The sequence below is a fragment of the Staurois parvus genome, unplaced genomic scaffold (assembly GCF_062004578.1).
Source record: "Staurois parvus isolate SC_StPar_1 unplaced genomic scaffold, SC_StPar_1.0 ptg000586l, whole genome shotgun sequence".
Lineage (NCBI taxonomy): Eukaryota > Metazoa > Chordata > Amphibia > Anura > Ranidae > Staurois > Staurois parvus.
In genome coordinates this window covers 2,131,769-2,149,445 of record NW_028318382.1, presented here as the reverse complement: position 1 = coordinate 2,149,445, position 17,677 = coordinate 2,131,769, and the positions used below count along the sequence as shown (strand labels likewise).

Here is a 17,677-nt window from a genome sequence, read left to right as displayed (position 1 = left end):
AGCACAGCCAACCGCTCAATCGTCCACGTCAGATTCGGTATCACAAAGAGTGGTGGTATCCCCCTTCAGAACTTTTTCAGAACAGTTATCACCTCTCCCGATATCCGGATGGTTTTCATATGATCTATTTGTACCTCAGCTTCCTCATCGATGTTTATAAAACAAGAAGAAGAATCCTTCCATCGTGTGATATTGTTTCATTTATTGATATAAAAGAATACTATAAATGCTCACTCACATGTGTCATGAGAAAAAAATGCTCACAGATCCTCATAGGAACTCCTGGGTGTACTCATATGGGTGTATCAAGATGGCCCTTCCACGTCTCCGTCTCTTGTCCGATTAGTTGCGTCACTAATTGCGTGTGCAGTATGCAGCTTATTTAATGTTTAATCCTCATTTATGTTTCAGTTTAAGCTGGTGCCATGATTGCTGCCTCAGGTTTCCTGTTTCTGAGTGGCTCCTTTCTCTTGCACCATCCTACAGAGCCGTGGATGCAAAGACTAGAACTGTGTCTCCTCCCACTGTGTGCATCAATAGAAACACAGCTGCATAGCCCAGAATGGCAGGAATCCCCTGCTTCACTGACTGGAGACTACACTGTTCACTGTTAAATTTTTCCTGTGAAGACTGCATGTTAAGGGAAGCAGCACTGACAGGGCAAGACCTAGCAGCATTCAAAGTTGTAAAGAGCAAGTGCTGGGGTATCAATTTTACTAGTTTACCGGGGAGTGTTTATTTTTATCGTGCTTAATGTATTAAGCTATTACTAATTTAAGAGTTAAGAGAAAGGATGCATGACTGCACCTGTCTTCTGCCATTGAAAACTAACATTCTGCTTTGTAGGATACAGATGACCATTTATGATGAGTGTCTTTGCTGTGCTAGAGCTACACACTTATGATATGGAATACACAGTAGTCTATGTGCCTTGCAGTGCTAAATTCCGAAAAGACTATAAGGACGTATTCATAAAGCAGTGAATGCGACATTCACCAAATATTCACTGCAGGTAAATTATTTACTGTAATTTAAAACACATGCGACATTCACCAAACATTCACTGCAGGTAAATTACTTACTGTAATTTAAAACACATGCACCAGGAAGATACACCTGCACTGAATGACTGAAGACTATCACATTCACTGCTAGCATGCCATGTTTGTGTGCATTTTCCCACAGTCCAAAGCATATATATATTAAATGGCTTACATCTATACCAGTGGTCTCCAAACTGTGGACCGGGGGCCAGACATGGCCCTTTGCTTGCTTTTATCTGGCCCTTGGGGCACTATACCATCCACAGATACTAACAATGGGGCATAATTCCTCCCACTGACATCAATGATGGGGAAGAATTCCTCCCAATCACACAAATGATGGGGCACAATTCCTCCCAACGACACTAACAATGGAGCCCACTAAAACCAATGATGGGACACAATTATTCTCAATGACACCAATGATGGGGCACAAATCCCCCACTGACACCAAAAATGGGACATTGTTTTTTCCCCACTAATAGGACGTTTTCTGCTTCCAATGGTCCGGCCCCCCTAAAGTCTGAGGGACAGTAAAGTGGCCCTTTGTTTTGAAAGTTTGGAGACCCCTGATCTATACTATCCCCACTATGTACACTGTATGTATGACATTGGATTTGCTCTACCTTTTGTATAATATTACCTACCATCTACTATTATTGCACTCTCTGTAAAATGTTATACAATTTAGACATTGTTTTGAAACGCTAAGGCAGATAAATGTGTTTAAAATGAAATAATAAATGTGATAATAAACTTGTGATAATTATCGACACCTATTAAATTGCGCTGAATGTAATCAATAAAATCTAAAAATACAGAGCTGCCACTTTACATAAATCGTAATAAATGAGTGAACACACAACACATATAGTGTTATAGTGGCGCTAAATTAATAGTGATAAAGTGATATAGTGAGTACCACAAAATAAATGTGAATAGCTCAAAAAAAAAATTTATATCCGTGAATTAATGTGCCCGCAAAAATAATCAATTAAATATTATATAGTGATCCAAAGTCCATGGAGATTAATTTTTTTCTTTAGAATTCACCACATGCTGTTTACTGGTAACCGAGTGCTTCATAATATCCCCCATGTGGATGTGCACTCATCAAAGGTAGTTGCCTCTCACTCTCGTGGTTGGCAAACAGGCTTCAAGGGATAATCTTCCCAAATATAAACGAACTGTAACGATTGCTTATAAATTGTACAAGTATGAAACTCCAGTATCTCACGATTTATCATGTAAAACAAGAACACAGAGAAGCGCTCCAATGGTGTAGTATGAAACCAAGATCCTTTAATTTATCGAATGCACATTACTCACAAGCAAACAAGTGTAAAAAAGCTCAATGTCATAAACATGGATAAGCCTGAAGTGGCAATAGACCGTAAGTGCTCTCATCACCTCCGGATTGTTGGTAACCGATGCCGCCCCTATGAGTAAGTCGGAAGTGACGAAACATGTCAGGGCATGACAGTGCTGTGACCGGAAGTGATGTGGACCGGAACCGGAAGTGACGCGACGGCGTCAGTTACCAACAATCCAGAGGTGGTGAGAGCACCTACGGTCTATTTCCAGGCTTATCCATGTTTATGACATTGGGCTTTTTTACACTTGCTTTGGAGTAATGTCCATTCGATAAATTAAAGGATCTTGGTTTTATACTACAACATTGGAGCGCTTCTCTGTGTTCTTGTTTTACATGATAAATCGTGACACTGGAGTTTCATACTTGTACAATTTATAAGCATCGGTTACAGTTCGTTTATAGTTGGGAAGATTATCCCTTGAAGCCTGTTTGCCAACCACGAGAGTGAGAGGCAACTACCTTTGATGAGTGCACATCCACATGGGGGATATTGTGAAGCATTTGGTTACCAGTAAACAGCATGTGATGAATTCTAAAGAAAAAGATTTAATCTCCATGGACTTTGGATCACTATATTATATTTTATTGATTATTTTTGCGGGTACATTAATTCATGGATGTAAATTTTTTTTGATCTATTCGCTTTTATTTTGTGGTACTCACTATATCACTTTATCACTATTAATTTAGCACCACTATAACACTATATGTGTTGTGTGTTCACTCAGATAAATGTATTTACCTAGGAAAAAACACAACGACTCAGAGAGACTGCAAAGTAACATGCTGGGGGCCACACTTCCAAGGACCCTTCCAATCTGCTCCTCACGGCGTTCTCCTTCCTTCCTCTCATCTCGCTGATAGAGGAGAAAATATGGAAAAAAAGGGAAACACATGGAAAGAAATAATAAAATTGCCAGAACTGTTGTGAATTGAGTGCATTCATTCCTATACCAACACTTAAAGCATTAGTTCACCTTTTTGATGGTGGGGGTGAGCAGTAACAGCTGAGAGGGTCTTTGCAATGTTCTAACAACAAGTCAGGATGTAAGGACACCACCTCTAGGAGTTTTTCAGCCAGGCTTCATGAGGTACATAAATGGCCTACACCTATAGCAAGGGCATTATTCAACTTTAGTCAAAGCTGCACAGTTTGTTTTTATCTACAAGCACCCCTTACCTGCATAGGCAGTTTATTGGTAATGGTGAACTAACGCTTTAATTTAGATAACACATTAGTCAAAAGATACCTTAGTAACATAATATTTAAAAACATACAATTTTCAGTTACATTTTAGAAATGAATATTGTAGAAAGCAATATTTTTCAAAACACTTCTTTAAACATTCATATCAAGTGTTTATTTCTGTTTTTGAATTCAATGGGGAGATTTGTCCTCATTTCCAGCCCCTCAGACTCCAGTACAAGAAATGGGGGTGCAGGCATCACTGGTACAGAAAGGCAAGACATTGTCAGAAATTCTAACCCTTACCCATTCTTCTAAAAAGGAGCATTTGTTTTTGTCTGTATACCCTTTAGAGACCTTTCCCGTTGCTTACTGTCCTCATGTAGATATATTGTAAACCATGGGGTATGTTCCAGACACTCGGTGGAAACAAGGACACCATTTTGATCAGTAGTGAACTGTCTTCAACACTGCAGAACAGGTCTAGCTGAATGTGATAAAATACTACTAGCATTACTAGAATGTAGATAATGGAAAAGTGGAGGTGTTCTGCTATTGTACCCTGTCTAGTTGCCATTTTCCACCATAGTTGGTGGTTTAGAGGCATATTCATACCTGTAGCTCCAGAACAAAAATGAAGATGTTGTCTGCTCCAACTGCCAGAACCAGGAAAGGCACAACCTCAACAATGATTAGTGTGGATGGAACACCCAGATAGCAATAAAAACCCATTGATGACAATACTGCTCCAAGGACAACCAAAATACCACCAAGGCCCAGAGTCACTTTAGAGTCCACCTAATGGAAGAAGAAGATTCATTTCAAACTATGAAACACTCGGAACCTAAAAGGTTTATGAAAAAAGGTTGACACTGCCTTTTGATTAGGAGGTTTGACGGTGTTATCTAATTGCCATTTTTAATGAAGTATCTATTTTGTTATTTTAATATGAGTTGCTTCTTGTGTCATGATGATTTCCGTTCACAAAAAAAATAATAATGATATCAGCACTTTGATTTTGTTTTTAGAAAAAAAAGGGAACACAAATATGATCTCCGTCTACATCTTGATGCATTTTAAAGCAAGATTTTACATTTTTGTATTGCCTTTTTTGCTAAAACAAAAATAATGGGGCTAATATTTTACTATATTTGAAAGTCCTGGGTGGAGAACGCTTCTGTGCAAGTATGGTTGACCTGCTTGGATTATGGTGGTTGAAGCGAGTTTGATTTGGTAGAAAAAGTGGTGTATTGCTACACTTTCGGTGCATGTGGCTTTGGTGCATATGGATTATCCTAACCACAGCACTACCTGCCTGGAGTTTGCATGCTTTCCCTGTGCCTGTGTGGGTTTCCTTGGGGTACTCCGGTGTCCTCCCACACTCGAAAGACATGCTAAAAGGTAAATTGGCCTTAATATGTTTATGTATGAATTTTAGGAACCTTAGATTGGGGTCAGGGATTGATGTGAACATACAATATATAAATTTGTTGCAGGAAATGAAATTATTGCAAGTGGCTACACTACAGCTGACAACATTGTGGCAATGACTGTAATCAAATGCTGCTTGTTTTGCAGTATGGTTGTTGTCAGCATAATGTTTGAAACATCCAGTTTGCAGGAAACAATATTGCAGGACATGGAGAGTGCTTGTCAGGAGTCAATAGTTTAAACAAAACTGATTTTAAAAAAGATCTTGCTATAGTAAGTATGATCAAATTATTTCTATCAGACTCTTTCCTTACCAGCACTCTCCGGCAGCTACTGTACTCCCCCAAGGCCAGTGTTATATATATGAAGATCACCAGATAGCTGACGGCAAATATAGGAATATCTTCAGTGGTGGTTCTGCTGATCTCATCCTCCAGCGATCGCTGTTGAAAGATCACACAAGGCTCAGAGTTTTGCATTCCCATACAGCATGGAGGGTAGAAGATGAAAAGAAAAGGAGAAGCATGGGCAAGCGCACAAATACAGACCAAGGGGTGGACTGGATCTGGAGCAGATACACACAAGACATTCTATTTGGACCAAAAGAAGGCTGTGAATGGTCATATTACGGCACCACTCACCTCTGCCATATAAGCAATGGTCAAGTTACTCTTAGGATCCTTCTGATACTCTTTCAAGATATTCAGGAACTCCTTCTCCCATAGCATGACGTAGTCAAACTGGGGTTCAGATCGAGCATAATTGTTAAGTGAGATGGTCAGAATCAGGGCTTGTGACTCTGAGTATTGGTTGTCTGCAGGACAGAGAAATATTGTAAGGTAAAGAGTATTATGTTATATTTGAATTTTATTGCAGAAAATCATAGTGTACACACGTGAGGCTGAATATAAAACCATCTTTAGGTGTAAATTCTACATTAGTTCTTAAAAGATAGAAATCAGTCATTGACCTAATGGGCGTTTTCCTTATGCTTTCTCTGTAACTGTGGAAATCGTTTAAATAGTGTGCATAGTGTGTGGGGTAAAATAATTATGGTGTAATTCATCTCTTTAGTGTGCCTACAGGGATCATCATAAAAACATGTACAACTGATTGTTTCAATAATGATCTGTTGCTGATCAGTACAACCAGAACAGTATAACCAGAGATGAAACTATTTCTGAATGATAGACAAAATATTAGCAGCACTATAACAAATATAATTCCAGAAAACAGTCTATAGTCCATATACAGTAAATGTAGAATAGTGGTGAACAGCAAGGCTCCCCTCCAGTCACAATTTTTTTCAATTATTATTTAGGATGTTGGGGGGGGGTTAAAACTTTGTTTTTAAAGGTCCATGTTCCCACTGGTGAGATAAGAACCTCACTTGTGAAGTCTACTTGTCACCATATTAGGAAGTGAGGGAGAATCTCTGTGACAGGTCATCACTGGGAAATAAAGTGAATGGAAATCTCAGACAGGCAGCAAAGGACACAGGCAGCAATCTAAACAGGGCAGATTTCTGACTATTCTCCATTCTGCCAAAAAAACTACAATAATGGTCAGCAACTTTTTTTTCTAAATCTGTTTGCATTTATTAGTGTCAAAACCAAATTTCCCATATTGTGAAGTCGTGATAGACTGGTTAAGGTTTGACAGCACTTTAAAAAGTTAGAAGATAAGTGTATTGTAAGGGACATAAAAAGAAGTAGTTACCATCATAACCACCCACAGCCAGGAATGGGAAGACAGGAGCACCGTAGTCGGACATACAACTCAGCTCTAAATCTGTAACATCCTTAAAGGACAGCGGGGAACTGCAAAGAAAGTTGAACATAAAAGAAAAGCTGAAATCAGAATTTGCTTTGTACTGATTTCTAACCCTGAGGCCCTCATACATGGTCTGTTAGGAGCCACCATAGAGCACAATGCAGCTGAATTATTGGAGTCATTCACTCCTGCCCCAAGTAAGCGTATGGAGAGTCCCAATTTATATTGACACTACTGCTAACACCTATTAGCTTATTTAAAAAGTTAGTGCCAGGTGTATGTTCCATGTACATACCTTCAAAATGTGGTAACCCATAGAAGCTAATTAGTTGAATTTTTTACAGATGTGAGTACAGTAAACTGAAATGGGTTTTATGAATTCCTTCACTTTACACATAAAATAATTTGTGCAGTCTTAAAAAACAAGCCAAGTGTCCACATATTAGTAATGTAGTTCACAGAAAATTACAACATGAAAATATTAACACCAGTTTTATTTGAATATCTCAGAAAATTATCTTAGATGAGATGTATTCTTATTGCACTGAAGCTCATACTTGATTCTTGCTTTATTATAGACTGGCCCTTTTAATCTAAGGTGGCAGTGGTGTTTTACTCAATTTGCGTTGAACATTAATGGACCATGGGTGCAGGAAAAAGCACCAATATATATGTACATACTATATAAGAATTTTGTGTTTGTAAAGAAAATAAAATCTGGATTATATTTAGGAATCCATACATCTAAATCAGATTGGAAGGTGCTTTGTGCATAGATTTAATCTAGCTATTTTTATGCAATACTAGGTATGTTCCCAAACTCACTTGACACAGTACATAAAATGGTCCCTCCATCCCACTTTTTTTGTTTCTCCAGATATTGTTTGTGTCACTTCCATGTTAAACCGAGTCCTGTTGTTCTGGAAGTACTGCATCAGACTGTTCACACAGCAGTCCGTCTCTGAAGGGTTAAAGGGGTTTAGGGGTGCAAAGCAAATATCTTTCATTGCAACAGTTTTCTGATGCTTTTCTGACCACACCTACAAGGAAAATAGACAAGAAATAGTATCTAAATTATACTCCCATTGTAAAACGTTTAACAATAGGCACAACATTTTAGGTAGGGTAGTCCAATATATTAAACATTTTAAAGCCTAATGACAACATACAAACTACACAATCATGATATAAGCCAAATGCAGATTCCAATTAACTATCATTTTAAAATATAGCCTGAGCTAAATGGCATCTGGTCATGTAAAAACGGTCATCCTAGACTCTAATATGTAGAACATATCATCCTGGACTCTGCATGAAGAATAGGTCATCCTAGACCCTACATGTAGAATAGGTCATCATAGAGAATACAGGAAGAACAGGTCATCATTGACTCTACATGTAGAATAGGTCATCCTAGACCAGCAATGGGCAAACTACGGCCCGCGGGCCGTATACGGCCCGGCGGACCTTTTAATCCGGCCCGCGGAGCTAGGCTCCCGCAAGGCCAGTGGTCGGCAAGCCGCGGCTCTTTACAAATTTAGATGCGGCTCTCCTGTGTGCCGGGCGCCCGCTCCCCTCCCTCCTCTCCTCCTCTCCCCTCCCTCCTCTCCTCCTCTCCCCTCCCCTCCTCTCCTCTCGGATGGCCGCCCCCCCTCTCGGATGGCCGCCCCCCTCCCTCCTCTCGGACGTCAGGACTCTGCAGCTGTCAGGATGTAGGCGGGGCAGCGTGACGAACTCCTCTCACAGTCCTCCCTGAAGACCAGAACGGCGCGGGAATACGAGAGGAACGCGCGGACCAAAGGTAAGTGAATTGACACAGGGGGGGGACTTACTATATGGGGGATGAATTACTATATGGGGGACTTACTATATGGGGAATGAATTACTATATGGAGGACTTACTATATGGGGAATGAATTACTATATGGGGGACTTACTATATGGGGAATGAATTACTATATGGAGGACTTACTATATGGGGAATGAATTACTATATGGGGGACTTACTATATGGGGAATGAATTACTATATGGAGGACTTACTATATGGGGAATGAATTACTATATGGAGGACTTACTATATGGGGAATGAATTACTATATGGAGGACTTACTATATGGGGAATGAATTACTATATGGGGGACTTACTATATGGGGAATGAATTACTATATGGAGGACTTACTATATGGGGAATGAATTACTATATGGGGGACTTACTATATGGGGGATGAATTACTATATGGGGGATGAATTACTATGTGGGGGATGAATTACTATATGGGGGATGAATTACTATGGGGGATGAATTACTATGGGGGATGAATTACTATAGGGGGGATGAATTACTATGGGGGACGAATTACTATATGGGGGACAAATTACTATATGGGGGACGAATTACTATATGGGGGACGAATTACTATATGGGGGATGAATTACTATGGGGGATGAATTACTATATGGGGGATGAATTACTATGGGGGATGAATTACTATATGGGGGATTAATTACTATATGGGGGATTAATTACTATGGGGGATTAATTACTATGCTTACTATGGGGGAATATTACTATACTTACTATGGATGACACATACACATCATTCATCTACTCTTGGTCCGGCCCCCGGGTCCAATATATGAACCCATTGCGGCCCTCAAGTCAAAAAGTTTGCCCACCCCTGTCCTAGACCCTACATGTAGAATAGGTCATCATAGAGAATACAGGAAGAACAGGTCATCAATGACCCTACATGTAGAACAGATCATCCTAGACCCTACATGTAGAATAGGTCATCCTAGACCCTACATGTAGGACAGATCATCCTACACCCTACATGTAGAATAGGTAAATATAGAGAATACATGAAGAACAGGTCATCCTTGACCCTACATGTAGAAAAGGTAATCATAGACCCTACATGTAGAACAGGTCATCCTAGACCCTACATGTACAATAGGTCATCATAGAGAATACATGAAGGACAGGTCATCATTGACCCTACATGTAGAATAGGTAATCATAGACCCTACATGTAGAACAGGTCATCCTGGACCCTACATGTGGAATAGGTCATCATAAAGAAAACATGAAGAACAGGTCATCTTTGACCCTACATGTAGAATAGGTAATCATAGACCCTACATATTGAACAGGCCATCATAGACATTAAAGGTAGAAAAGGTCATATTGGACTCTACAAGTTGAACAGGTCATCATAGATCCTACAACATAATCCATTGCCTCAGGTACACCACACTCCTTGTGATCTTAAAGTTTGACCCTATACTACAAATCACAAGTATTTCATATTGTTTCTGATTAGCTTATGGACTGTGTAATAAAGTACACAAACAAAAATGTTTAACTACTTTGTCTGTGTCAGCAGTTCTTTGCATTTGTTTATATTATTTTAGTGTAAAGTAAATTCAATATTATCAATGTTTGAGATATTCTGTTTTTTGCCTCTAAAGTCATGTTATTTTCTTCATGGTGTTAAAAGTGTTAAAAGGTGTTAATTGAGGAGCGCAGGAAAAGAACCACTTCAGGTTGTGATAAAATATCGACATCGGAAATAAAGTTTCACTAGCTCAATGTTCATTGCCTGCAAGAAAACAATAATTCCACGGAAAATCATAGTACCATCATCTGTAAATTTGTGTTGATAAATCTGTTAGTTTTAACCAGTTGCAAACAAACAATTGTTTAGTAACATATTTTGGACACGTTTGCCCTGAAATATTAAAGAAGCATAATTCTAGATGAAATCCGGATTTTGCCATCTTAACCATGTCCAATGTCAAATGAGATTATTGTCAGACAAACAGCTAAATATGCAATTAACCACTTCCCGACCTCCCTATAGCAGAACTACTGCTACAGGGTGGCAGGGTGGCACAAAATCACATATATACAGGTGAAACTCGAAAAAGTAGAATATCGTGCAAAAATTCATTTATTTCAGTAATGCAACTTAAAAGGTGAAAATAATATATGGGATAGACTCATTACGTGCAAAGCAAGATAGTTCAAGCTGTGATTTGTCATAATTGTGATGATTATGGCTTACAGCTCATGAAAACCCCAAATCCACAATCTCAGAAAATTAGAATATTACATGCAATCAATAAAACAAGGATTGTACATAGAACAATATTGGACCTCTGAAAAGTATAAGCATGCATATGTACTCAGTACTTGGTTTGGGCCCCTTTTGCAGCAATTACTGCCTCAATGTGGTGTGGCATGGAAGCTATCAGCCTGTGGCACTGCTGAGGTGTTATGGAAGACCAGGATGCTTCAATAGAGGCCTTCAGCTCTTCTGCATTGCTCAGTCTCATGTCTCTCATCTTTCTCTTGGCATGCCCCATAGATTCTCTATGGGGTTCAGGTCAGGCGAGTTTGCTGGCCAGTCAAGCACAGTAATCCCACGGTCATTGAACCAGGTTTTGGTGCTTTTGGCAGTGTGGGCAGGTGCCAAGTCCTGCTGGAAAATGAAGTCAGCGTCCCCATAAAGCTCGTCTGCGGAAGGAAGCATGAAGTGCTCCAAAATCTCCTGGTAGACGGCTGCGTTGACCCTGGAGTTAATGAAGCACACTGGACCAAGACCAGCAGATGACATGGTTCCCCAAATCAACACAGACTTTGGAAACTTCACACTGGACTTCAAGCATCTTGCAGTGTGTGCCTCTCCATTCTTCCTCCATACTCTGGGTCCTTGGTTTCCAAATGAGATGCAAAGTTGCTCTCATCAGAAAAGAGGACTTTGGACCACTGAGCAACAGACCAGGTCTGTTTTTCTTTAGCTCAAGTAAGACGCTTCTGACGTTGTTTGTTGTTCAGGAGCGGCTTGACAAGAGGAATACGACATTTGAAGCCCATGTCCAGGATCTGTCTGTGTGTGGTGGCTCTTGATGCACTAACTCCAGCCTCAGTCCACTCCTTGTGAAAGTCCCCAACACTTTTGAATGGCCTTTTCCTGACAATCCTCTCCAGGCCGCAGTCATCCCTGCTGCTTGTGCACCTTTTTCTTCCACACTTTTCCCTTCCACATAACTTTCTATTAATGTACTTTGATACAGCACTTTGGGAACATCCAACTTCTTTTGCAATTACCTTTTGAGGCTTTCTCTCCTTATGGAGGGTGTCAATGATGGTTTTCTGCACAACTGTCAGGTCAGCAGTCTTTCCCATGATTGTGATTCCTACTGAACCAGACTGAGAGACCATTTGAAGGCTGAGGAACCCTTTGCAGGTGTTATGGCTTAATTAGCTGATTAGAGTGGGACACTTTGAGCCGAGAATATTGCACCTTTTCACAATATTCTAATTTTCTGAGATTGTGGATTTGGGGTTTTCATGAGCTGTAGGCCATAATCATCACAATTATGACAAATCACGGCTTGAACTATCTTGCTTTGCATGCAATGAGTCTATCTCATATATTAGTTTCACCTTTTAAGTTGCATTACTGACATAAATGAACGTTTGCACAATATTCACATTTTTTGAGTTTCACCTGTATATATATGTGATTTTTTATTTACGGGTAGGAAGCGCATGTGCCATTGGCGGCTTGAGCTGTCGATCACCGGATCCCGGCTGGTGATTCCCTGCCAGCATCCGGCGATCGCCAAGGAACACTGATGGGGGAGAGACCTGCATGTAAACAATACAGACCTCTCCCCTGTCAGCTTAAGCACATTGCTTTGTATGGCTCTGCAGAGCAGAGCCATACAAAGCAGTGTGCTTACATATTAAAGCACAGCACACAGTAAAACAGCACACAGCACACATGTTAACCCCTTCCTCCCCAGTGTCATTGGTACAGTGTCAGTGCTTTTTATTTGCACTGATCACTGTATTAGTGTCACTGGAAATGTCAGTGAAAGTTAGTCAGTTCCCCCCCAGTGTTAGAATGCCCGCCACAGTCCCGCAGTCTCGCTATACGTTGCTGATTGGCGCCATTACTAGTAAAAAAAAATCCAGTCTATATACGTATATACCGCCATTTGTAGATGCTATAACTTTCACGTAAACCAATTAATTTACTCGTATTGGGATTTTTTTTAGCAAAAGGTAGCAGAATACATTTTGGCCTAAATTTATGAAGAAATTAGATTTTTTAAATTTTTTACTGGACATGTTTAATAGCAAAAAGTAAAAAATATTGTTTTTTCCTCTAAATTGTCAGTATTTGTTGGTTTATAACGCAAGAAATAAAAACGCAAAGGTGATCAAATACCACCAAAATAAATCTCCATTTGTGGGAAAAAAGAGGACATAAATTTCATGACCGTGCAATTGTCAGTTAAAGTAATGCAGTGCCGTATCACAAAAAATGGGTTGGTCAGGAAAGGGGGTAAATCCTCTGGAGGGCAAGCAGTTAAATAAAAATATGGGAGTTTTATTACCTGACAAAAGATTAGTAATCCTGTGCCTTCAGTCTTTCAATCTAGAAATCTCTGCAACACAACAGAGCGAGCTGCTCAACCTCAACTGCAGCAACAGCAGCAGCAGTTTGGTCAATAGTGCACCCCCAGCTTACTGATTGGATAATGAAGGAGCAGCAGTACAGTTATGAGGTCATTTCTCTTTTCTCTCTGTTCTCTCCTTCTATCAAGATGCTGTTTGTGCTTCTGCACAGGGGATTACAGGGATTTAATTTACGACCAAGCTAGTTTTGTGTAAAAATTAATTTAATCGTATCATAATCTTAATACATATTCATTTTTGTTTTATATCTGCCTGGGCTTTAGTTTTGATATAGGCAATAGCCCTATAATAGTATACAGTAGAATATCTACAGGTTGAAATGGAATCCTTGCTTGGTGCATGAATTGTTATGGGGACAGAATGAATTTGTATAAAGTGAATCCCTCTGTTACATGTATCACAGTATACTGCATGGAACTTTTAAACCAGTAAACTGCATATTGAAATGATGATACCATAGTATGCTAAAGGAAATTCATTACTTTTGGTCACTTTGACTTTCAACCTGCTCAAATAGTAAGTCAGTCCAACATACAGTATAGCAAGTGAATACAGTGAATATGGCAAAGCTGCTTACTTACAACCCCTAGTTCTGAGTCTTCCTTCCAATTTTTTTTTATTGCACCCCACGTATTATCTCTAAAAGAAAATCCCTTTAATTATGGATATTGTTAATACAAATTACACCATTTTTTTTTTTTACGAGGTCACCTGCAGATTTCTTGCCTACAATTCCTACATCCCACGTGTCAGACCATCATTCGTTTTTAAGTATGAAAAAGTAAAAAAGCGAGCACATGTACAAAGAAGCGTATGGTTAAGGTAGCTGCTAGCACTACAGGGCATAGGCAACAATCCCAATAAAAGCATAAAAATATATAAAAAGTGCAGCACTATAGATATATATGTATATAAATTATTAGCAATTCATAAAAATATCTGTGCGCATGGGCGTACGCCTGAGGACGTGCTGTCGCACGAAACGCGTTGGAACGGAGCCTTTATTGCTGACGTCACGCCGCCGCCTCCTAGGCAAAGAGCGACGGCCATTTTGTTTCTCTGGCTCCTGTGGTTGAGCTATCTTCTCCAGATTAAGGATATTCGCACCACCAGTACTTAGAGGATTCTGGATGATTAACCCCTATGCTGCTTCTCTGTTCCTGCACCCAGATGTGACAGATTGTAACCAATGCTTGTATACATCAAAGTTCTGGTGAGTGCACACCCATTAGAAGTGGTGGATTATCTTCAGTGATATACGCACATCTGCAATTTGGTCACATGTATATATCATGTCTTAATCTGAGGACTATTTCTGCTCATGTATTTTCCTGTTGAAATCGGAAGGATTTATATGGACATTTATGTACTCACTTTACGCACATATTGCACTGAATAGCACTTTGAATATTTCGCACAGATATTTTTATGAATTGTTAATAATTTATATACATATATATCTATAGTGCTGCACTTTTTATATATTTTTATTTGTTTTTAAGTGATAGCATGGTGATTGAAAGACACCTTCAGCATCCTATTATACCTCTATATAGCTTTCTGTAAGACTCAAAATGTTAGTATATACAGTAACTTTACACTGCTGTATTGTCAGTTTAGAAATGTTTTTAGTATGTTTCCATTTCCAGCAGTTCCTACATTATTGCAATTTACAACATTTGTTTTACTTAACACTGAAAAAGAACATAAATAAGGGACTTTAATATACAGTATGTATTAACAGAAAAACCTCCTAGCCTCTCAGGACTATGACATTTTAGCCAAGTTTGGTTAACTGCATGTCCCAAAAGTAGTTAGGCTAAAATTTTGTACAGAACAGGAAAAGGATACTAAAGTTCTATCCTTGAAGTGGAACTGCACTGCATCTGAGCACCACAAACCAAAAATGCTATTTAATTTATTGTTAATATTCAAAGCAAACTCTACCATCCATCCATGTCTCCATGCTTTATTTTGCTGATATATCATTTTGAAAAACACTCCCCTAGCATACTTTTTAGTTGCCATCTTGAATAAGGGCAGATGATTCATGTAACATTTACTTCCTGGAATCAATCTGCCCTTAGCTTAGGCATTGTCTGAGCTAAGAACCCTCCCTCCCCTCCAAAGACTGCTGGGATGTATGACATAATTTGCCTAGGCAAGAAACCAGGAAGTAACTGAAGAAATGTAAAAATAAAAGTGTAAAACTAGTAAATACGATATACTTTCCTATCTATCTAGCAGCATATGGATTGAAAATGGTCAATGTTGATTGAGAGAGTGAAGTTCCACTTTAGTGTGCTAAACATTCTTGATGCATTACTAAACAAAATACTCCAAAATTAGAATTATTGTGCTTCATTTTCTTCGAATTTTAATTTAACTCAACTTTAGGTTGAACCCAGGGGAGTAGCCCACAAAAACTCTAATCTGCCCTACTCCTGTTTTGCTCTTAAGTGACTACAAAAAGACTATAAATGCCAAAAAAAGGATAAAATATGCTACACATATTACTAGGTCTTCATTGCTGCGCTATTTTTGAGAGATGTTGCCATACACTGGTTCAAAGTCACCATAAAAGGCTCTCAAGACACCTCAGTATGGTTAAAAAATGAACAAGTTCAATGTAATATACGTTCAATAAACAATAGTGTTAAAAGTAATGCAAACAATATGTTTGATTCAGTACTTCAAGGATTAGGGTACCAGAAGAGAGATTCCAAAATTTTAAAGATTATTTATCACTGAATAAGTTAATGTGAAGCACTAAAAATCCAAAGTAAATATAGTTTTGGGGGTACATTTACTGTATGTTAAAGAAGTCTTATGGGATCATCAATCCCAACAGTTTGCACTGATCTACTTACCTCAATGTTCTGCAGCTTGGTCTGAAGGTCCAGCATCTCTAGAAGGATATCTGCAGAAATGATTCTGCTGAAGTTCAGTGTGCCAAAAAAGAGAGAGTCATAGACGTATGAAGAGCGATCTTTTAGTGTGATGATCAGCTGGTTAGTTCTAAAGAATGGTCCAAAATGTTTATCATGAAAGTCTTTCTCTTGTCTTGCCTTGCTGTTTGGAGCAGACCACAGTTCCACTGGATCTGTAGTCAGCTTGATTAGAGCCATTCCTGCTGAGAGTACTGCAACTAGAACTACAGAGATACAGATAACAGTCTTAGGATAGGAAGCTATGAGGGTCCCCCACCACTGGAAAGTTTTCTCCATGGAGTGGTTAGTCTTTAGGCTCACTTTTTCTGAGCAATTCAAATCAGCATACTTGATGAGTGGTATTTCTTTCCTTTTCTTTTTTCCACATTTATTTATAGAACAGTTCATAATCAGGAACATGATAAAAAATAGGATCAAGATTCCACAAAGGGCACTGCTGATAATTAAGTACCCATCAATAGACCCTATCTTAAATGGGTCAGGCAGAGGCTCAGGTCCAGGGATTTTAGGGCATGACTCTTTGCAGTCCTGGCAAGTGCAAGCATTCTCTGGATCACCATATGGGCCTTCACTGCAGCTCCATACATTGCTTTCATAGGGCTGCACACCACCACCAACTGCAGTATCATTTTCTATTAGTCTGAAATCAATTTCTAAAGGTGCCAGTCCATTGCTGATATCCCCTTGGAAGTCTAACCAACGTTGAGCTGTGCAAAATTCTGCTCCATATTTCCCACACATGGCAGCAATGGCAAAACCCCCTGTGGAGGGCAATCGTACATTTTTACAGGAGTCAAAAGATTGTTCTGCAAAACTGCGCCCAAAGTAGCATTGGTAGGCCAACACACCTTTCTCAGGCTTCCCATCTACTGTGGCATCATGTACACGTGTTACATTGATGAATAAGCTCTGATTTGGACTGCAAGTGTTCTGACAATGGATATTGGCAAAGTTTTCTGCACAAGACGGACATCGACTCAAAATGACCTTTGACAATGCAAAGCTCTTCTGGATGCTCTGTAGCTGTGAGGCAGAGCAGCAGGCATAAGTATTGTCATCTCCATTGTAAAGCATCGAACAGGTATCCTTGAGAAGTCGTAGATGAGTTCCATTGAGCTTCCTGGCTTGAGTGTTGGATACACAAGGAATGACAGCAGGGATCAGGCTGCTGGTAATTTCAGGATTTGAGCCACATTCATTGTACATAGTACAAAACCCCTCCTGCTTTATTGTGGTGTACCCTACAACCTGCAGAACAAAAATATATGAAAAAATAAACTGGCTTAGTAAACTGTGCAAGGATTGTGACATAGCAACGGATTGCTGTGAAGCAGTAGACTGAACAGTGGCACATAACAGACAGAAGTTGAAATGTCAACATGAACTTGTCATTACAGTAGGTAACTATGAGAGAGAAGAAGA

At 39.4% G+C, this 17,677-nt stretch overlaps 1 protein-coding gene across 1 annotated transcript in view; it reads right to left on the bottom strand.

Annotated features, from left to right (window-relative positions):
* NPC1L1 (NPC1 like intracellular cholesterol transporter 1) overlaps positions 1-17,677 on the bottom strand; it is a 48,924-nt gene that overhangs the window by 28,714 nt on the left and 2,533 nt on the right. The window contains exons 2-8 of the mRNA XM_089692447.1: positions 16,175-17,503; positions 7,634-7,848; positions 6,755-6,855; positions 5,677-5,849; positions 5,350-5,478; positions 4,220-4,402; positions 3,161-3,275 (exon numbers count right to left, since the gene is read on the bottom strand). Coding sequence (XP_089548573.1) covers positions 3,161-3,275; positions 4,220-4,402; positions 5,350-5,478; positions 5,677-5,849; positions 6,755-6,855; positions 7,634-7,848; positions 16,175-17,503 — 2,245 coding nt within the window. The remainder of the gene's footprint in view (positions 1-3,160; positions 3,276-4,219; positions 4,403-5,349; positions 5,479-5,676; positions 5,850-6,754; positions 6,856-7,633; positions 7,849-16,174; positions 17,504-17,677) is intronic.